This window comes from Buteo buteo, chromosome 10 (assembly GCF_964188355.1).
Source record: "Buteo buteo chromosome 10, bButBut1.hap1.1, whole genome shotgun sequence".
NCBI lineage: Eukaryota > Metazoa > Chordata > Aves > Accipitriformes > Accipitridae > Buteo > Buteo buteo.
Window position 1 is genome coordinate 20,110,220 of NC_134180.1, and position 18,072 is coordinate 20,128,291.

An 18,072-nucleotide genomic window follows, 5' to 3' on the forward strand; every position below is an offset into this window, starting at 1 on the left:
TCAGCTCACCGAATTTATCTCTGGTCCTCCAAGGCAAGACATATTGACTATGAGTGCTACTCAATGCTGTTTCCAGCCAGATGATTAATTTTGATCTGGGGGCTCCTCAATACAGGCTGAAAGTAGCATTTTCTACAGTGCATGGAGTCAGGTCAAAATCCACCTTTATCTGCTGGTGTATGCTATTTCTGATACAATCCCCTTTTCATTCTGCCTTTCTCAGATACCAGAGTTGTCCTCTGTTGAACGGGAAGCCTAAGCGGGTCTTCCTTCTTGGCTCCATCCTTGATGTCTTATTCAGTTTGGAGATCCGCTCTAAAGCAGACCAATATCCTTTTGTCAGAGGGAAACTGAAGCATGAAACAGAGACGCGATTAGCTTATGATCAGTTAGGAAACCCATGGTGGAAATGGTAATTGAATTTAATCTTTTCCTCAACACTACCTGCACAAATATCTGTGATCAGTCCCTAGTAGTCATATCAGGGCAGTGCAGCCTTGCCCAGGCTCTAACACTCCCACTGAGAATGAGAACTAGCAAGGTCTGGCTTAGGATTTACTCCTCGGTCTCCATCTTTGGCAGTCTGTCACTTGCTTGGTGTTTGTACAGTTGCTGGTACACTGAGGCATGAAGCCCTGAGCAAGAAAACTTGAGTCTGATAGGTAGTCTTTTATGGACCTGTTGCAATCAGACATTTTTACTGTACGAGATTTCTTTTTTGAAGTATGGCATTCTCTGTTGTTTAAACTGCAAGAATATGGCACTTACACTGGTAATAAATTATTCATATGTACCTATTATGGGTTACAGTCTGAACTTAGTCTAAACTCCCATTTCCACAACTGACCCGTTATTTATTGTCTGAGCATGAGGACAGATGCTCCTTCCCAGGCTGGCTGGTCAGTCACTCCTCTCAGGCAAATACCCTTGAGTGCAGTCCTCACTCCACTGTGCTGGTGCCTGAGGGCTCAGATCCACACCCCATGGGATTATTACAGATTGAAGACTGCTGAAGGGTCTTGCTTTGATTTTAAATAGTCTCAGATATTGAAAGGATTTGGCTCTGTCACTCTCATTACCTGTAACTGCCTCAAACCCAAACAATGACCCTTTTTGTTAAAGCACCTGGCTGCGGTTGTGTTGCAATGTTTGGAGATAGTTCATCCTCTGCCAAAATCCCATTCTGAAGTCCCACAAACCTGACACTTTGCTTGTTTGCTATTTAATTTAACTAATAATTTAAGCAGTGATTTCCAAGATACTTCTTTATGGCTCTGAGTAACTTCTGATTGATACTTGCATTCTTCCTTAAAATATTCCCAATCTCATACTTATTTCAAGACTGGTAAGGTAACCATGAAATCAAGAAAGTTATATAGAATTTTGGCAGAAGTGTCATACATTAACAATTTCTTCTGGAAGAATACTTCTGCTTCCTCTTTAATCAGTGGTTTTGGGAGAGGATACAAAAAATGACCACAAGCTAGGAATTTTCAATGCAAAACTTTCTCAAGGTGAAATATGTTGTTTTGGGATCCAGGGTCCAGGTCAGTTACACTCCAACCAGCCCGTGCATCAGGCCTGAGTGCTTCTCCAGGGGATGGGGGGGAAGCTGAGTACTGAAGGGAAATATCGCTTCCATGCGAATTCTATGTAGAGAATTTACTTCACTATTTTGGCGACTATTTCTTAGTAGTAGGTTATACCAATAATGCTTTGGGGTTTTTAAATGTCATGGTTAAAATGTCCTGGGGTAGATTGTGGTCTCTCTCTCTCTGTTCAGTTCCTAGTAAAGGACAAGATAATAAAACTTCTGTACTTTACAGATGTGCCACAAGCATTCACTTAAAATAATGAAGTTGTTCTTATGGAGCTAAGATACAGCCCAGGTGTTCAGTACTGTCCCCATCTGTATGATTTTTACAAATCCATTTTACTTACAGTTTTCCTACTTGTACAATTTCATTTCCCTTAGTATCACTTTTTGCCTCCACCATCTCTGCCAAAACCACCTTTTTTGATAGCTTCCAGGAATGATAGGCAACACTGACAGCACTGAGGTTTTTCTGTGGGACTCTGCTCTGCTCTGGCTTCTCCAGAGACACCCTCGGCAACCACTGAGGTTCTCTGACAATATCACATACTGAAAGGACAGGGAGAGTTTGTATGGGGATAATAACTTCCAAACCTGTCGAAAGTAAAAAAAGACACCACCTGTTACTGGTGGGTTTAGGTCTACCATGAAGGACGTGTTACATTTTCATACATATAGAAACCAAGTATTTTCTTTTGGTCTGTATGAGTTTTGTGTTTGATTAAAGGAAACAATAAAATAAGAAAGGACCAAACAGAATTTTCCGTGAGACACAGCACAGTGTCTTGTGTGACTCTCCTTTGCAATACGCTGCATCAGTTCACAAAATGGTAGGCTTTGGGATAACAGAAGATAACAGTTACATCACTATATAAACTCTGTGGAGGAGATGTATGCCTACACTGCCATTTCACTGAGGTATTCAAGTCAGCCCAGATAAGAGGACCAAATATTAGGCTTTGGTGTTTGTGACTACAAACCGAAATTAGCCGTGCAGAAGATGTGATGTTGTCAGGCCCTCTCAGTGCCTACTTTCTATGTCCTCATTGATCTTAACTGTGAGCAGGTTGAGGGTTTTTTTTTTTTTGTTCCAGGATTAGCAGCTCCCAGGCATCAGGCAGGCTTACTGTGTTCAGACCACATATCCTTTTCCCGGGTTAGTGGCAAAAAGTCAATGGCAGAGGAAAAGTCTTGTCACAGGATAATCAGGAAAGCAACTGCACCTCTAATTTCACCCAGAAACGATTACTGCTTGGAGAAGAGGGAACAGAGGGTCCTGTCCCTTGGGGGATAAGAAGAGCACAGCATGTGAGTGTTACCAGTGCTGCACCAGACAGAAACAGAACTATTTCTACTTATTTCAGTAATGGATAAATTAGACCCCAAACTACTGATGTGCTTGAGAATCTCCAGAATCCCAGTCCTAGCATTTCACAGGGTCCACCAACAGCCAAAGTTGTCTGCAGTGGTGCAAAACCTGCTCATGCTAAATAATTACAAAGACTTGTAAAGCTGCTGATTCTCCTGTCCTTTCCACTGAATTACAGCAGTATCACATTTTTTATTTTAGTGCTCTTATTCTTCTTGAAAAGTGAATATTCTGTTCTATGAAATATTGCTTGCATAAATTTAAGGACTGTTGTATTTGCCGCACAATTAGCTTGGTACAAAGCTCAGATATTTGTGTAACAAGCTCCTCCTCTCATTTAAGTGGCTCTCAGTATGGAAGCAGATAAGTGTTCCTGATCTTTTGAAACTAAAATATTTTTCAGCTCCTCAGAAACAAGCATTCTTTTTATTGCTTTTTAGTGGAAAAATATTTGATAAGTCTAGTAAAGTGTGCAATTTCTTTTCAGACATTATTAGGAATGGAATGTCATAACAGGAATTGAAAAATACTCAGCACCAGAATGTACTTTACAAGAAGAGTTCATCAAGAGATATGTAGGCAGATTAACATGCCAGCCTTGTTTTATCTGGAAACATCATAATTTCCTAGACCTTTGATAGTAATCTTAAGCATATGATTAGTTTCCAAGATATTAACAGTAGTCTTCAAGATGTATTTGTTATGCTGAACTAATATGCCAATACTATTAAGGAGCTATAGCACTATCACTGTCTAAATAAAGTAGTGGTTATAATGGAGGACCATTGTTCCCATCCAGGCACCTGAATACATGTGTGTAGATTTTCTGAAGTGCTTAATCTGTAGTACCTGGGAAATCTCCATATTTACCCTTTATCTGGCATCCTTTATATGTATGTATACATATATATATATGTAAAACATATCTATATCTATCTATCTATAAAAACATATCTAAGGTGTGGGTAACTTTTGGTCTTTCTAATTGTAATGGTGGTGAACAAGCTTCCTTTGAAGCCACCTTGGTCCTATCTGGCAATAAATTCCATGTAAAGCCTCACACCCATGTTTTAGTTCTGTCAGTTTTAGTGAAGAGGACAAACATTGAATCTCAAGAGATTGGTGCCACCACGCACTCAGTGCGAGTAAGTTGTCTTTTCCAGCATAAACTCCTTAGCTTCTGCCCAGTTTCTTTTCCTTTTCATAAGCACTCAGGTGAAAGCCCAGACTATATTTTTCTGCTTGAAAGTCAGGTTGGAATTCTCTTTAGAAACTTCTGATCAATTAAGCTATTTCGGATTTATGGAATTAAAACAGACTATGGTCTCGTTTCAGCCAGTGTTTGGCCAAGTTGTCCAGCAAATAAAAAGCATCTTACTGTGTAAAAGTGGAAATGCATAGGTGACTAATGCCTGCTGTTGGGGTATCACTGCTGGTTTGCTCTTTTCTAGATAAATAGCCGTATTTTTTTAAAAACAAAGTTCAAAAAATTTACCACTGAATATAGCTTCATTTCCATTTTCAGTGGAAAACAGACACCAAAATACAAACAAAAGACTTTTCAGTACTTGCAGCAAAATAGTTTGCTCGTCAGTTGTATTTTAAGAAGATAAGTAAATGAAAACATGCAAAGTTTCGGCATTAGATCATAGCAATAGCCAGAAATACCAGAATTACCAAAATGTTAATTTGTGTTTGGATAGTCCTTAGGATGAGATCAGAGTTATACTTTTCATCTACAGAGATAACTGGAAGACAGAAGTGTTTGTTCCTGCTCTTACAAAAAAAAGGAAGAAAAGTAAAAGTAGAGTATTATTTTTATATTTATGAGTTAATTGTTCTAAAGCAACTTTCAGAATAACTTCCCTCAGTGCTAAGCCTGCTGCATTATTTGAAGATAGGAAAAATAGATAAAAGAGGAAAGAACGTTAAGCCTCATGAACCATATGAGAAAAAAGATGTAAAATTTAGTATCTGAACAATGCAGGCATGGATTGCATGAATGCATTGTAAAGTGAGCAATGACTGAAGTAAATGCCCATGTGATGTGAATGTGAGTCTACAGGGAAAACATCAGAAGGTGAGAAAAAGGAAAACAATGCCATTGCAACACAAAGGATGGTGTACAGACAAAATGTGTTAGTCTGAATACTAAATGTGTTATGTGAATACTGTACTTGAGCTGATTCCTACACTGCAGAGTGTTATGCTGTCATATGTCATCTGGGCTCCCTTTTCTGCTTATATTTACCATGCATATTAAATATTCAACTGCTTTTCACTGATGCATGCAGTAATGCTGGCCTTGTGAGGAGCTTTCTTGTCTTTCCCAGCTAAGACACATCAGATAACCTTATTGTCTTTGCATCCTAATGTTTTTGTACCTTATGTTATGACACATATTAAATGTGTTTCTTGCAATATCCTTTTAGAAGTTTTAGTTAAATCCTGTGTTTTGAATACAAATAGAAAATAGCAAAGGATATTAAGGGGCTGTTCTGCTCTGAAAAATAACTGTAAAAATGGCATTGTGACATTTCCAATGACTTCCAGAGCAGAGCTGCTCATTTTACAAATCTAAAGATGTTTTTTCTTACCCCACATTTGACCTGGCACAGGAATAAAGCTGGGCTCACTCTGGCTCCTACCATCAACGGTAACGATTCTGCCATGATGGGTGATCTACAACCATGTGAATGATGTGAAAACAAATTCCGGCTTTTTCCCTGCTCAGTTACGCTGACTCTGCTAGGCTAATAAAAATAGTAAAAACTTACTTCAGTCAATGAAATTATATTATTTCAATAACCTATCATCAGACTGTAATAAGTTTACCTGTGCTGTACAGTTCTTTTCTCCAAATAGTTGACATGATGAGGGTTTTCTCCAAGTAAGGTACTACAGAGAATTAATCAGAAGTACCAGGGAATACCCTTTATGCTTCCAGCAGCAGCCTTACAGAATGTAGGTTGTATAGACCAGACTGCTTATTTCCTTCCCGCAGTCTGCTCCCTGCCTAGATCTTAGCAGCATCATGAAAGCTGATACGTGAGAGTCAGCTTCTGCTTGTTGATAGTTCTCCTAACCCATGCCTTGCTCCTCATTTGGGGAAGAAAGCCAGCAGGAATGTGTCACAGGCTGGCTATGCTGACCATGGGTGCTGGAGGCTGAGGGCATCAGTTTTGAACAGGGGTTCAGTCCTCTCTCCTTTGGTCCTCAAGTACCACTGGTTTCAATACGGTTTTAGAGCATGTAAGTGAGTGCTTTTAAAAATCTCTGATTTCATGAGGTTGTATTATTGTGAGGCAAGAACCTCAAATGCAGTGGAGTTAGTTATGCAGGACAGGGAATTTCGGAAAAATGGTTTAATTTTGAAAATGTTTTACTGTACATATGAGTCTTTCTCAACAGGCTGCAAGAGCACTGGAGGAGACAAAAGTCACAGTAGGTACAAACATGCTCACTTACTAAGACATCAGTCTGATGCTCCCTAATGGCTTGATTCAACCTTGCTGCCTGGAGTCACGGGTTGTTCAGCCACACTGTATGAGTGGAACCTGGAGTTGACCTCCATGTATGGTGAGTGCCTCTGTTCACTCTCTGCAGATTATGACAGCTGGGACAAGCTTTTCAGTGACCTGGGGCACCCACAGCCCCTCAGCTGGTGCTGTGGAGGAGCAGTAGGTCAGTGGCTTGTCTGAAAATCAGAGTGGTAGCACTTCTCATTTCAGTTGACTTAGCTTTACTTGTTCATTTTACCACACTCCTGAGGCTGGCAGCTGAATATTATTGTCTTAGTGTTGTCAACACTGAGCATTCAAGCTTAGGCTTAGAAGAAAAATTATTATATTTCCTTAAAATAATTATATTTGAATATGAAAAATATTTTTAAAAGATCCTGTGTTGTATTTTTTCCCTTCTATGGCTCTTAAAGTCTTGGAACTCCAAGACTTGGGAGGGCTAGCAACTTATCTGCTTTTATGGAGGCTGAAATCTGTGTGTTGGAACATAAATACCAGCCATCTAGGGCAGAATCTTTTGTTCATATTGAAGGTGTTGACAATATTGCTACTCTAGTTTCACAAATGAACAAACTCTGAAGTATGGAAGTGTCCTAACCATCTGCAGTAGGAAAGAGTGTAAGTTCAGGACAAGAACAAATCTGTACTGATGACAAAGAGAACAAAGTTCTTTTTCCAAGTACTTTCTCTTAGAAGTATGTATAATTCTCCTTTGGGATTTTTTATTTCTGGTTTTTTTTGCATTTGAAGAAGCAGAATGCTAATGCTGCTCTCACACTCCACCTCCTAATATTCGAGAGGTTTCCTGCTGGAAAGAGGAGGTGAAACACTGGTTTTTTTCTTTTCAAATAATATCCTAAACCTTTTCTAAATGGTTTTGCAACCTCAAGACATAAACAGATGAGAGTACTGGCTCAGAACCAGTGCAGTGTGAAAACTAACCTGCATGGTTGGTTAGTATGCCATGATATATTGCTCTATGGGTCTTGAAAATAAAATATTGTTTATATTTCTGTGTATAATGGCAAGACAGAGGCATACAAGAACAAGACAAGCAGGTAAAGCAACAGTGAGATTGGGGGAAAGTGGTGTAGTTGTTACATTCCTGATGTCCACATCTTTTAGTCAAATGATAATTATCCATTAATAGCCGCATAAGTATGGATATGTAAATAGCTATGGAATGCATTATTCATGAATCACCAGGCATTAATTATTGTAATTAAGTATCATTTGCTACGTTCATATTACTAAGCCTTGCAGTACATCATTAGTTAATTGCTGCAGAGCAGATTCAATCAAAATTCTGTGTGTCTGTGCTATGGAAGACTGAGAGAGTTTTATTGAATTTAGATTTGATATTGAACAGTGTATTTTTAATGACATTAAATGCGAATCATAACCTCCAGTGCATGATGCTTGTCTTTGCACCCAGGAGGACGGAATAGTACCAGATGGAAGATGATATGAAAGCAACAATTGTTCACAGAGTAGTAGCTACTTTAAGTAGAACTTTAATTCTGGGACATGAAATCCACCACCACTTTCATTTATATTCACGTGTACAATAGGAGAGGCTGTGCTTTGTGAAGTGCTGTCCCAAAGGTGCAGCTGATGATAATGTTCAAGAAAAAATTTCAAAGTACAGACTGAGCTGTTCACCAGTTGGTGCAGGGACATGTCTGCCTTTTGCTGGCACAAGGAGAACACAGCACTAGCAGGATGTGCTCCTGAGTCTAATGGGGCCTCAGGGCACTCTTGAAACACAAAGTAAAATGAACAACCAAACTCTGCTTTTTTTTTTTTTACTCTCTGGAGATCTCTTTCAGGTAATAATAATCTAAGTAACACAGAAAGAAGACTTGCTGGAGTTGTTTTGTTGCTTTTTTAGGCTATAGTTCTTAGAATAAGGCTTTGTGGTTCTTGAAGTAGAAATTTTGAAGAATTTTTTATTGCAAACAAAAGTTTCCTTATTTTTAGGGAGAATCACTAACTCAAAATATAAAAAGGGAAGTTCAAGTGCTAAAAGCTAATAGGTACAAGTAAAGTGCCCTCTTGGCTGAACTTTTGGCTGTCAGGCCAGGAAAAATATTTGCAATGAAAGAATGAAACCTGATTTCATCACTGCCAGTTGGAAGCAGATTTTTTTCCTATTTTTAGTTTCATCAACATACTGTAGGTACGTGCACTGAGTAAATTGAGTATTGGATCTAGTTTCTTAAAAATTAAGTGTTCTGGGAGTAAGAGAATCCAAATAAGCATGCAACATCAAGGATATTTTCAAATTCACAAACACATGGACTCTCTGTAGTTAAAATTGTGATAGGATCCTGCTGGCAGAGTCCGAGTTGTATTAGAGCACTTGCAGAGGAGGGTCAGTCAGAGCCTGTCTTTTAAGGGTCAGAAGTCAAAATACAGAGGGGGATCCATCACAGATAATATCAGTATTCAGCACCACAAGCCATACCTCCAAAAATCATGACCTTGCTTGTTTGCTTTCTTTCATTTGCATGTCTGGCACCCCTCCCCTAATTCTGACCATATTGAGATGATGGTTTTCCAAGCTCTTCTCAACACCCAAGGTGGTATGATCCTTTGTTTTTACTTTGGTTTTTTTTAACTTTTTTTTTTTTTTTGTAATGAATACTGAGATTTTCACAAAAGCATAAATCCATCTGGGAGTTTGTGTTCTAAATAAAAAAATCAAATATCAAAAGATTTGCAGTAAAATTGTAACACTGGAGATGTATGAAGATCTTGCTCTTATACCTTAATCTTAAACATGAATAATGGCTTTTCAATCCCTTCAATTCTAAAATAACTTAGCAATTGGATGCATTTACAAAAAAATTAGTGCTTAGTGTCATTATTCATCCAGCTGTTTTTTTCATGTTTGCTTCTATAGCTCTTTCCCTTTAAATGTCCTACACCTGCATTTCTTTTAAAAAATATGTATATTCAAGGAAGTTATTTTAATTAATCTGGCATTTGTTGCTTTTTTTTTAACCTTTTAATCTAGAAATATCTAGCCTGTTCTCCACTGGATGTGTTGGGAGACCTGTGCATGAGACAGACCCGGCCTATGGTAGCTCAATGGAAAGGAACGACCCACCAAAATGCCAAGAGTGACCTCGTAATGCTCAACAGTTCTCTACTGTTTTTGACAGTATGTAAGGAGGAACCAAGCAATACGTGTCACTTTAAGCCATGTGACTGAAACCTCTTCCTCTCTGAATTGTTGGTCTGGGGACTTGTTTATTTAGTTGTGCTTGGTAAGGTACGAAGAGCTACCCAGCAGAGGTAATCCCCCTTGGTGGGCAACGAAGTACTGCATGCAGCTGAAGCGGTTCGAGCAGCTGAACCGCTTCCCTGGGAGGCACCTGCCTGGCCCTGCACCGTCTGCGCTCCCACAGAGCGCGTAGGGAAGGCGCAACCTTCGTGTTCACGCAGGGTACCTGTACAGCACAAACGTTCGGAAAACATGGCACACTTAAAGCAAATGAACAGAGTCGTTAGCAGGAAATGAGAAGCAGACATAAAGAGACAAAGGCAGAAGGTTTATTTTGTGTATAAAGGTAGGAAAGTTGTGTACACGTGCACAATGTAGTTGAGGATACAGAAGTACAAAGAGGAAAGGAGCAGCGTTTCTCAAGTCAGGGGATGTTTCATGATGACAAGGCATTAGAGGAAGGAAAGAATTCAATTCTGGGTGTGTATTCGGTAAAAGAAAGAGTGAACTGATGCTCTGCTAATTTATTCTAGATTAATAACTTGTGTATTGCTGTAAAGCCATATAAAGCCTGTATTTAATATTGTATGTACACTCTTATACCAAGTTTCTAGTATTGAAGAGAAAGAGTTCTGGAATCTCTATACAGATTTATTCTTTAGTTTTCATATTATGCATATAGCTATAGTACGTCGGACATACTGTTTTTACATGTATTGCTTTCTTCAACATTAATACCAGGATGAAATTTTTGCTTATTGTAGTGTACCCTGTACTGTATATTCTATAAATAACAGTTTTTAATAAACAGTTTTAAATAACAGAACAAAACAGTTCAATTTACTTATGTGGGACCTGGACTAAACCCAGGGAGGAAAAAAGCCCCAAACTTTATTGTGATTTTCTTAATTTTAATTTTTTTAAAAAAACTTTGTTTGAACAGCTTGGGTTAGTAGCATCAGTTTTTTCATTTGAATTTTCAAAATTTCTTATTTCTTTGCCTTTAGTTAGCATTCTGAAATGATATGATAGTTTTAATTTCAAGTTATTTGTGTTTAAATTTTTCATTTTTCATTTCATTAATACTAAACCAAGTAACATTTTGTAGCTACAATTAAATGAAAGCTACAGTTTGGAATAAAATTTCCAACATAATATGTTGCTTATTATTTCAAGTTTCTCCGTATTAAAGAAAATTGACATTTTAACAGAAAACAAGGTGAATGTTTTAATTTTGTTTTGTCTTACCCGGATATTTTAAACCAAAATGCAAACATTCAACACAGAAATATTGATTTCATTAAAAAAAAAAGAATATTTTCCTCTGACATTGTAGGTTTGATCACATTACTTTATCTGGAGTAAAAAGCAATTTTGCAAAACTGTATTTTCATTGAAAAAAAATTCAAAATGCAGTTTGGTTTTGGTTTGTTGTCTTTGCCTGTGTTATATTCACAATATTACATGTGATTCCCAGTAAGTAAGATAACTAAGCCCTACATCTGATAGAATATACAGTTTTGTTTCTGACTGTGCTACATTAATTTCATCCCCAGTGCTGGAACATGAATGCTTATCTTGTGTTTATTGATTGCTTACAAAGGGGAAAGAATCTTTTAGCTCATTTATTTATTTATTTATTAAGAGATTAACAAGAAAACTACCCCAATCACTTTTCTGGTATGATAAAGACAGCAAAAAAATTACCCTTGTATAATACAATTGTTATAAGTAAATATATTGTGCTTAAGTTTTCATACTAAGGCAGGTGCTTGAGACAGGACTATGTGACATATCACAAATGTGCAAAAAAACCATGTTTGGGTTTTTTTTCCTCCGTGAAAATAGGAGTAGACTTTTTAGTAACACGAGTGTTGCTGCAATTATGCGCTGAATGGTATTCAGAAAAATAACAGACTTTGGGATGTATATGAAAGGTGGGAAATAAAAAAATAGAGGCTTGATCCTCAGGCAGTGACTTCTGCTATATCCTGCTGTGGCAAAACAGGAACCTTAACATCTCACTTGTACACATTTTAAGGTGTCTTAATGCAACTGCAGAACTAAAGGTGGGATTTGCTCTTCATGAACACTCCAAGTCCAACCCACAGTAAGTTGGGTAGGACTGAAGAAACAGGGTCAGGTTTGAAGTGGGGGAAACTAATATGACTGGCCTCAAGGACTTCTGCAAAAGATCGGCTGTTCTCTCTGGAGTCAAAAAACCTCATTGTATAGCTTTAGTTAGTCTTTCCTATAACTCTGTTACATGCAGTGTCACTTAATAATAAAACACCACCTTACACGTGCTTATTCTTTTGAATCACCACTCAAGGACACTATTTAAATGACTAAGAGGAGTACAGAATCTATACAAATATGATCATGAATGCCCAAAGAAATGATTGCACCATTCATAAATTTTTTTTTGCCTTAAAGAATTGTTCAGAAAAACAAAACCTCACTTTTCATTACTGTTTTGTATTTAACAGTGTGTTTCAGTTGTGTCTACACTCTCAAAGGCAACTACACAGATATTTTCCTATAATATTATTTGCTAAACCTCCTGGTATTCATAATTTTAAGGATCCTTATTTTCATTCTTTAAAGAATCCATGGACAACCAATCAACTGAATTAACTTGATTGCTACCTAAGAAGGAAAAATCCCATATTTTTGTCTGATGACAGTCATATCTATTGATGGATAACACAGATTTACTTCAAGTGGCAGAAATCTTTGAATAAACAACATATCTATGATTTTAAAGTCTGGCGTACTTACTGGGCCTTTCTTGAAAGAGGAATCATGATGAAGATTAAGACAGCTGTATTTTATCTCAGTATAATATGTTGGAGATGTCCAGGCTATCGGAGCAGAGGTTCGGGATTAGTGATATCAGTGCAGGATTGCCACTAATTCAAATAGCTGCGAGTGTCCTCAGCATGTTGCCAATTACTAATCTAAATCATTATCTAATTATCCAAAAATATCCTACATGATTTCACAGATGCGAGACCTAACTGCCAAAGAAACAGCAATGAACATGGTATGTGATGCAAAGATAGTGACCATCTGTAAGATTTAATGGTAAAATTAGCCTTATTGAAGGCAGCGGGTCTTTGCCACTCATTGCAGAAGGGTTTGAATGCCACCATCAGTACAGTAAATCTTATTGTTCTCATTGATATGTGTTGCCTGTCGGTGTGTCCCACTGTTGCCCACTGGCAGTGTGTGTGTGGTGAAACGCTCTGGTGGAGGTGGGATGGAACACTTTTTAAGATCTGCTGGAATTTGTTCTAAAATTAAGTGAAAGAACTAAACCAGATCCAAAGCGATTCATAGAAAATCATTCAAGGAAATATAAAACAAGTTTTAAAACTCTGATGTTTATATTGCTTTGCTAAGCTGTTTGATCAAGGCATCTTCTGCTGCGTTAAAATACAAAAGTTTAAAGACTGCTTAATAGTCTTCCTGTTCACCCCACTCGACTGCTGGATCATCATCCATTCGTAGAATAAGATAGGAGAGAAGCTGGAAGAGATTCTGCCACAACAGTAAAGAGACAAAAAAGGAGAGGTCGCTTACATCTATCTCACAGCGGTCTCCGGCATAGTTCACGTCGCAGAGGCAGTGGAACTTGTTGAGTAGGTTCTGGCAGAGGCCCCCATTCAGACATGGGTCAGAGCTGCACTCATCAATGTCCTTTTCACACCTAGAGGAAAGACTGCAAAGAGTGAGCATCTGAAATCACAAATCAAATGCATCAAACAGGCACATTTTTAATTCAGAAGTTTTGGGGGGAAGGAAGAAGAGGATGCTCTATTTGAAATCTGTGGTATATTTCCACACGTGTTTATGATTTTCTTAACTACCTGATTAGCCACACTCCAATCCTGAAGTACCTGTATTATTTTCAAACACAGATAGTTAAGCCAGAAGTTTCATCTCTATAAAGCATTTCATGGTCAATGGTGTTTAGCAATGTGAAATTAAAGTTTGTGTATGCTTTTAGGGCTAGATCTGGTGCAAGTCCTGCTGACAGCTTGCTTATCCGTTTTCATTGTTCCGGGGAGCTGAGGGCACATTTTCCTTCTCAGTAGTCTCAGTGTAAGTCAAACAAATGCATGGTTTTCCCACCTGAGTGCTCCTGGGAATATTCACCTGCCTCCCCCCCCCCCGCCCCCCCCCCTCAATTTGGAGTGCCAATAGATCCCAGCAGAACCTCCTATCCGGTCTCTCTGAGATGGGCCCAGAGAACAGTTAAGAATGGTGCAGAACAGAGCTTTACAAGCTTAAATATGTATCATTAAATGCTTTTGAGTTAATTCTGATGATAAAGGAAATTTAAGTTCTCATAATTTCTCAAGGCAACCAACGTAACATTAATGAGGAATGTGTGAGATTGTCTGAAAACTAGTAATGATTTGGTGATTTTCTCCTCTGACAATGTTCCCTTTTAATTCCCTGCTCCTTTTTTTCAAATAATGCTAATGGTTAATCCTAATTTTTCCAGATAAAGAAGCAGATTTATTCTTGAAGAAGAACATGAGAAACTCCCTCTGAATTATAAGGAATTGCTTTGTTCAATCATATTCATAACCATGCAATAAATTTTTAGCGTTACATTAGAGAAGAACAGTTCTTTATATTAAACACTTTTATCTGACTTGCTTTATTAATCTCTAAAAATATTTCAACAGTTTCCTTCAGTGGTAAATTATATTCATATACTTCAAAAAGCTAAATTAAAGTATTTATCCAATGTATAAAAATTGTATAGCTATGAACTTACCTATGCAAAGAGAAAAAAATACCAGCTGCCCCAAATCTTCCAGGGAATTAGGCACCTGAATCCAACTGAGTATCAGGAACACTTAAAACCCTAACTCCCTTAGGTAATTTTGAAAATCCCAGCCTGAACTGAATGAAAAATTTGTTTTCATGAGACAGCTATATCTCCTTTTATGAAGAGTAATCTCTTCACATTTCCCTTTCTACCAATTATTAAGTTAATTAGGATTTTTTTGTGATCCCATGTCAATTGACTGACATAGAAAGACACTATTTTCTCTATACTGTGCGTCAATGGCTTTCTGAGGGATGAAATATTGTCTTAAAGCAAAATGCCTGCTTTATCAATCTAATATATAAATATACAAAGGGTTTTGATTTTAATTTTCTTATTAACTGATATATTTGAATTTGTTCTGAAAAAAAGAAGGGGTGAAATTTTCTCATTTGATATACTAAGATCTGCAAGCACAGAAGTACTACTGGTTTATGGTTTGGCAGCCTGGAGGAAAAGAGGACAAATAGTCAATTTTAGACATTGGAGAAGAATGCCTTGCTGTGATAGTCAGTTAAAGTGCAGTATGCTTGGTACAAGGCTGCTGTTCAATATGAGAATCATGGGAACCATAAAATAGAGATTATTGCCAGCCAGTGGGATGGATGTAAAGAAGGCTCATTCCCAAAGCTGTAGTTAGCAAGTTGCCTGGCAGGGGAAGGAAGAAGGAAAAAGTACTTTCCTTCTACTTTGAAGTCCCAAGAAATATACATGCCAAAGAAGTGTCTAAGAATATGCTTTTACTTTTTCATATTTGATTTGATTTGATTTTTTTCACTTTTTTTTTTAATATTGTGAGGTGGTTCACAGACCTTCTGGCTGAGTTAAACAGTACAATGCAGACATGTCTGCCAACTAGTGTGCATTGAGTGGGTGGAAACTGTCATTTCATCTATGTTTTATAGCTTACTGTACTGTTTCCACAAAATCAGTGGGTTAATAAGTTTTGAGAGAATGAAAACCTTTTGTTGAAAACTTTGTGTTTGCGGAGCCAACATATCTTGGTCCTGTTGAACTTTTGGATATTATACTCTGATGTAATGCTTATTTTGCTAAGAGCATGTACGGTATTTCCTTTCTCACTGTCCAAAAAGGTGCCCTTATCTGTTCAGACTACATTATGACCGGGACAACACCTTCCTATGTTTCTACAGCACCTAATGCCCTGAGGCTATCAGGCCTCCCTGCTCCAGAGCTGTCTGTAGAACATTATCAAATGGTAACTGTGAATTGTGACAACATGTTACAAGATACAAATTTCACTGTGTGGAAGGCCCCTCTGTTTCAAACTAAGCTATAACATGTAAAAAGTGTTTCTTATGTTCTTTTTAAAATAATAATTCTGTTTTCATACTTCAGCATTCAGTAAGAAAGTAACAAGCTGCAATACCACCAGGTATTTCATCTCATACCATCCCTGTGAAAGAATAGATTGTATAGTCACAACATATACATGTGAAAATGAAACTGCTTTGCATATTCATGTGTCAGTGTATTGTAGCTGATTTTTATATATAAGCAGGATATGTGTGTTTATGTGTCCCCACCTATGGAAAGATAATATTCTAGCTTGTCATATACAAAATTGGCATGGAATCAAAAAAACAGGTATGTAGAAGCAAGTGTACAATGCTGTCTAAGAAATAATACCTTGCACGGGAGTTAATGGTGCTATATTGGATTAAATCTTGCTGCATTAATTTGTGACTTTTGTCTAAGTAAAACTGCTATACTTTCAGACCCTCAAAGTCACTCCAGCAAGGAACTGCTGAACTTAAATAACTGCTTTGTCCATATTTCTGCAGGAGGGCAAAACCCCTGTGGCCGTTACTCTCTGGACCCTTCTGGAAGAATTGTTCCACAAAGACCTTCTGGGTGAAGCATCTCACCGTTCTCCAGCAAATCCAGGCAGGCACCTGCATGTCAGCTCGCCGCTGAGATCAGTGCAGTTGCCATAGTTGAAACAAGTGAGGTTTCTCTCTTCATTCCCACAAACTGTATATGGTAATCTTCTGTATCTAGGTAAATAAGAAGGCAATGGCAGTTATTTGCGCTTTCCTTGTTTCTGGATGTCTCATGCTCTCTCAGCTTTTTGTTTGACTCTAGTCCACTGCTTTAGTGGAAAATATTTAGATCTACCTTGCAAATTTGTTATTTGACTGCAAAATCTAGTCCTGTTAATCTCCAAATAAAGGGAGCAGTGCTTCTGCTGGCAAATACTATTCAATACCAATGGGAAAGGCATTACATTTTACCTGTAATTGAACACAGAGTTTCAGGGGCTGCACATACTTAGTGCCTCCTTGGTTTCCTCTTTGGAAAGGAAACCCCACACTTGTGTGCATTGGCATGCCTGGTGCCTGGGGTATTTGGGGTGCTCATGTTTAGTGGTAGGCAGCAAGTGAACTGGGGCAGCAATGCTGTTACTGGCTGGGGTATCCTCCAAAGGAAAGACAGCAGGAACTGTGGTTTAAGACGCAAAAAACATGTTTTGTTTAACTTTTTTAATTTGCTGAATTTGGGTTTCCTTTTCCAAGTATTTACTGGCAAGTTAATGATTCATTTTGTAGCAAAAAAAAAGAAAAAAAAAAAAAAGAAAAAAAGGGACAACACTGCCTACGTTACTGATGTGTTTCTACGTGATACCTGGACAGCTTAGGAGAAGAGTTCAAAAGAGAGACTTAGCATAAAAGATGGGCCAATATAAGGCATCTTCAAATCTCAGGATGTCCTCACTGCTCAAAAAGAGCCAACAAAAATTGACAATTGTGTAATTATAGCCTAAAAGTCTGTGGCTGGGCAGCACAAAGACGACTGTCTGTCTGCATCCTTCAGGCTGCAGCAGACTGAGTTTGTTGGAGTCCTCTGTTCTCTGAGAGCAACAGGACATGCTAGAAGGGAGAAGTTAATGGTGTGCAGAAAAGGGCAATTAAAGGAGAGAGAGGCAGGGGAAGAGACTGTAGCTTTTACAGAGGAGTGTCTGAGAAGAATAGGAAACAGGCATGTGAGGAGTCTCAGAAGTGATGGAAATAGTGGGCTGTGTGGTGTCTGCAGCTACCAGGACTACTGGGCTGAGAGAGCAAGACTGGAGGAAAAGACCCGCCTAGCAAAGATGCTGTGGATGGGGAGAAAAACTTCTTTACAAGCCTTTCTATTGTTATTTTCTCTTACCCACCAACTCTGAATTTCTCTACTTATAGTTCTAGAGCTCTATTACTCTAACGAAGTATGGTTTTAGGGATTCTAAACCCATAAAATCCTTTTTTTCTAAAAAGGAGGTAACACATCTATCTCTGAGCTCTGGTGGACTTGTAATCCTGTCATCAAAGAACTGGTGTAACCCAGGCTGGCAGCAGAGCTGGGCAGCAGAGCTATGCCTTGTTCCCTGTCTCCTTGCCTCATCAGTCTCTGCCTGAGCTGCCACCTCTCCACTGCCTCTGTCCATGTCTAATTGATCTTTACAGCTTACTTTACTGCAGACTCTTTATCCATTAATTCTGCAGCCATGATTAA

At 38.2% G+C, this 18,072-nt stretch overlaps 1 protein-coding gene across 1 annotated transcript in view; it reads right to left on the reverse strand.

Annotated features, from left to right (window-relative positions):
- Positions 1–18,072, reverse strand: part of CRB1 (crumbs cell polarity complex component 1) — a 108,991-nt gene that overhangs the window by 11,330 nt on the left and 79,589 nt on the right. Inside the window, 6 exon segments of the mRNA XM_075037429.1 lie at positions 5,561–5,645; positions 8,597–8,625; positions 8,627–8,701; positions 9,060–9,077; positions 13,299–13,437; positions 16,449–16,577. Of these exon segments, the coding sequence (XP_074893530.1) occupies positions 5,561–5,645; positions 8,597–8,625; positions 8,627–8,701; positions 9,060–9,077; positions 13,299–13,437; positions 16,449–16,577 (475 nt within the window).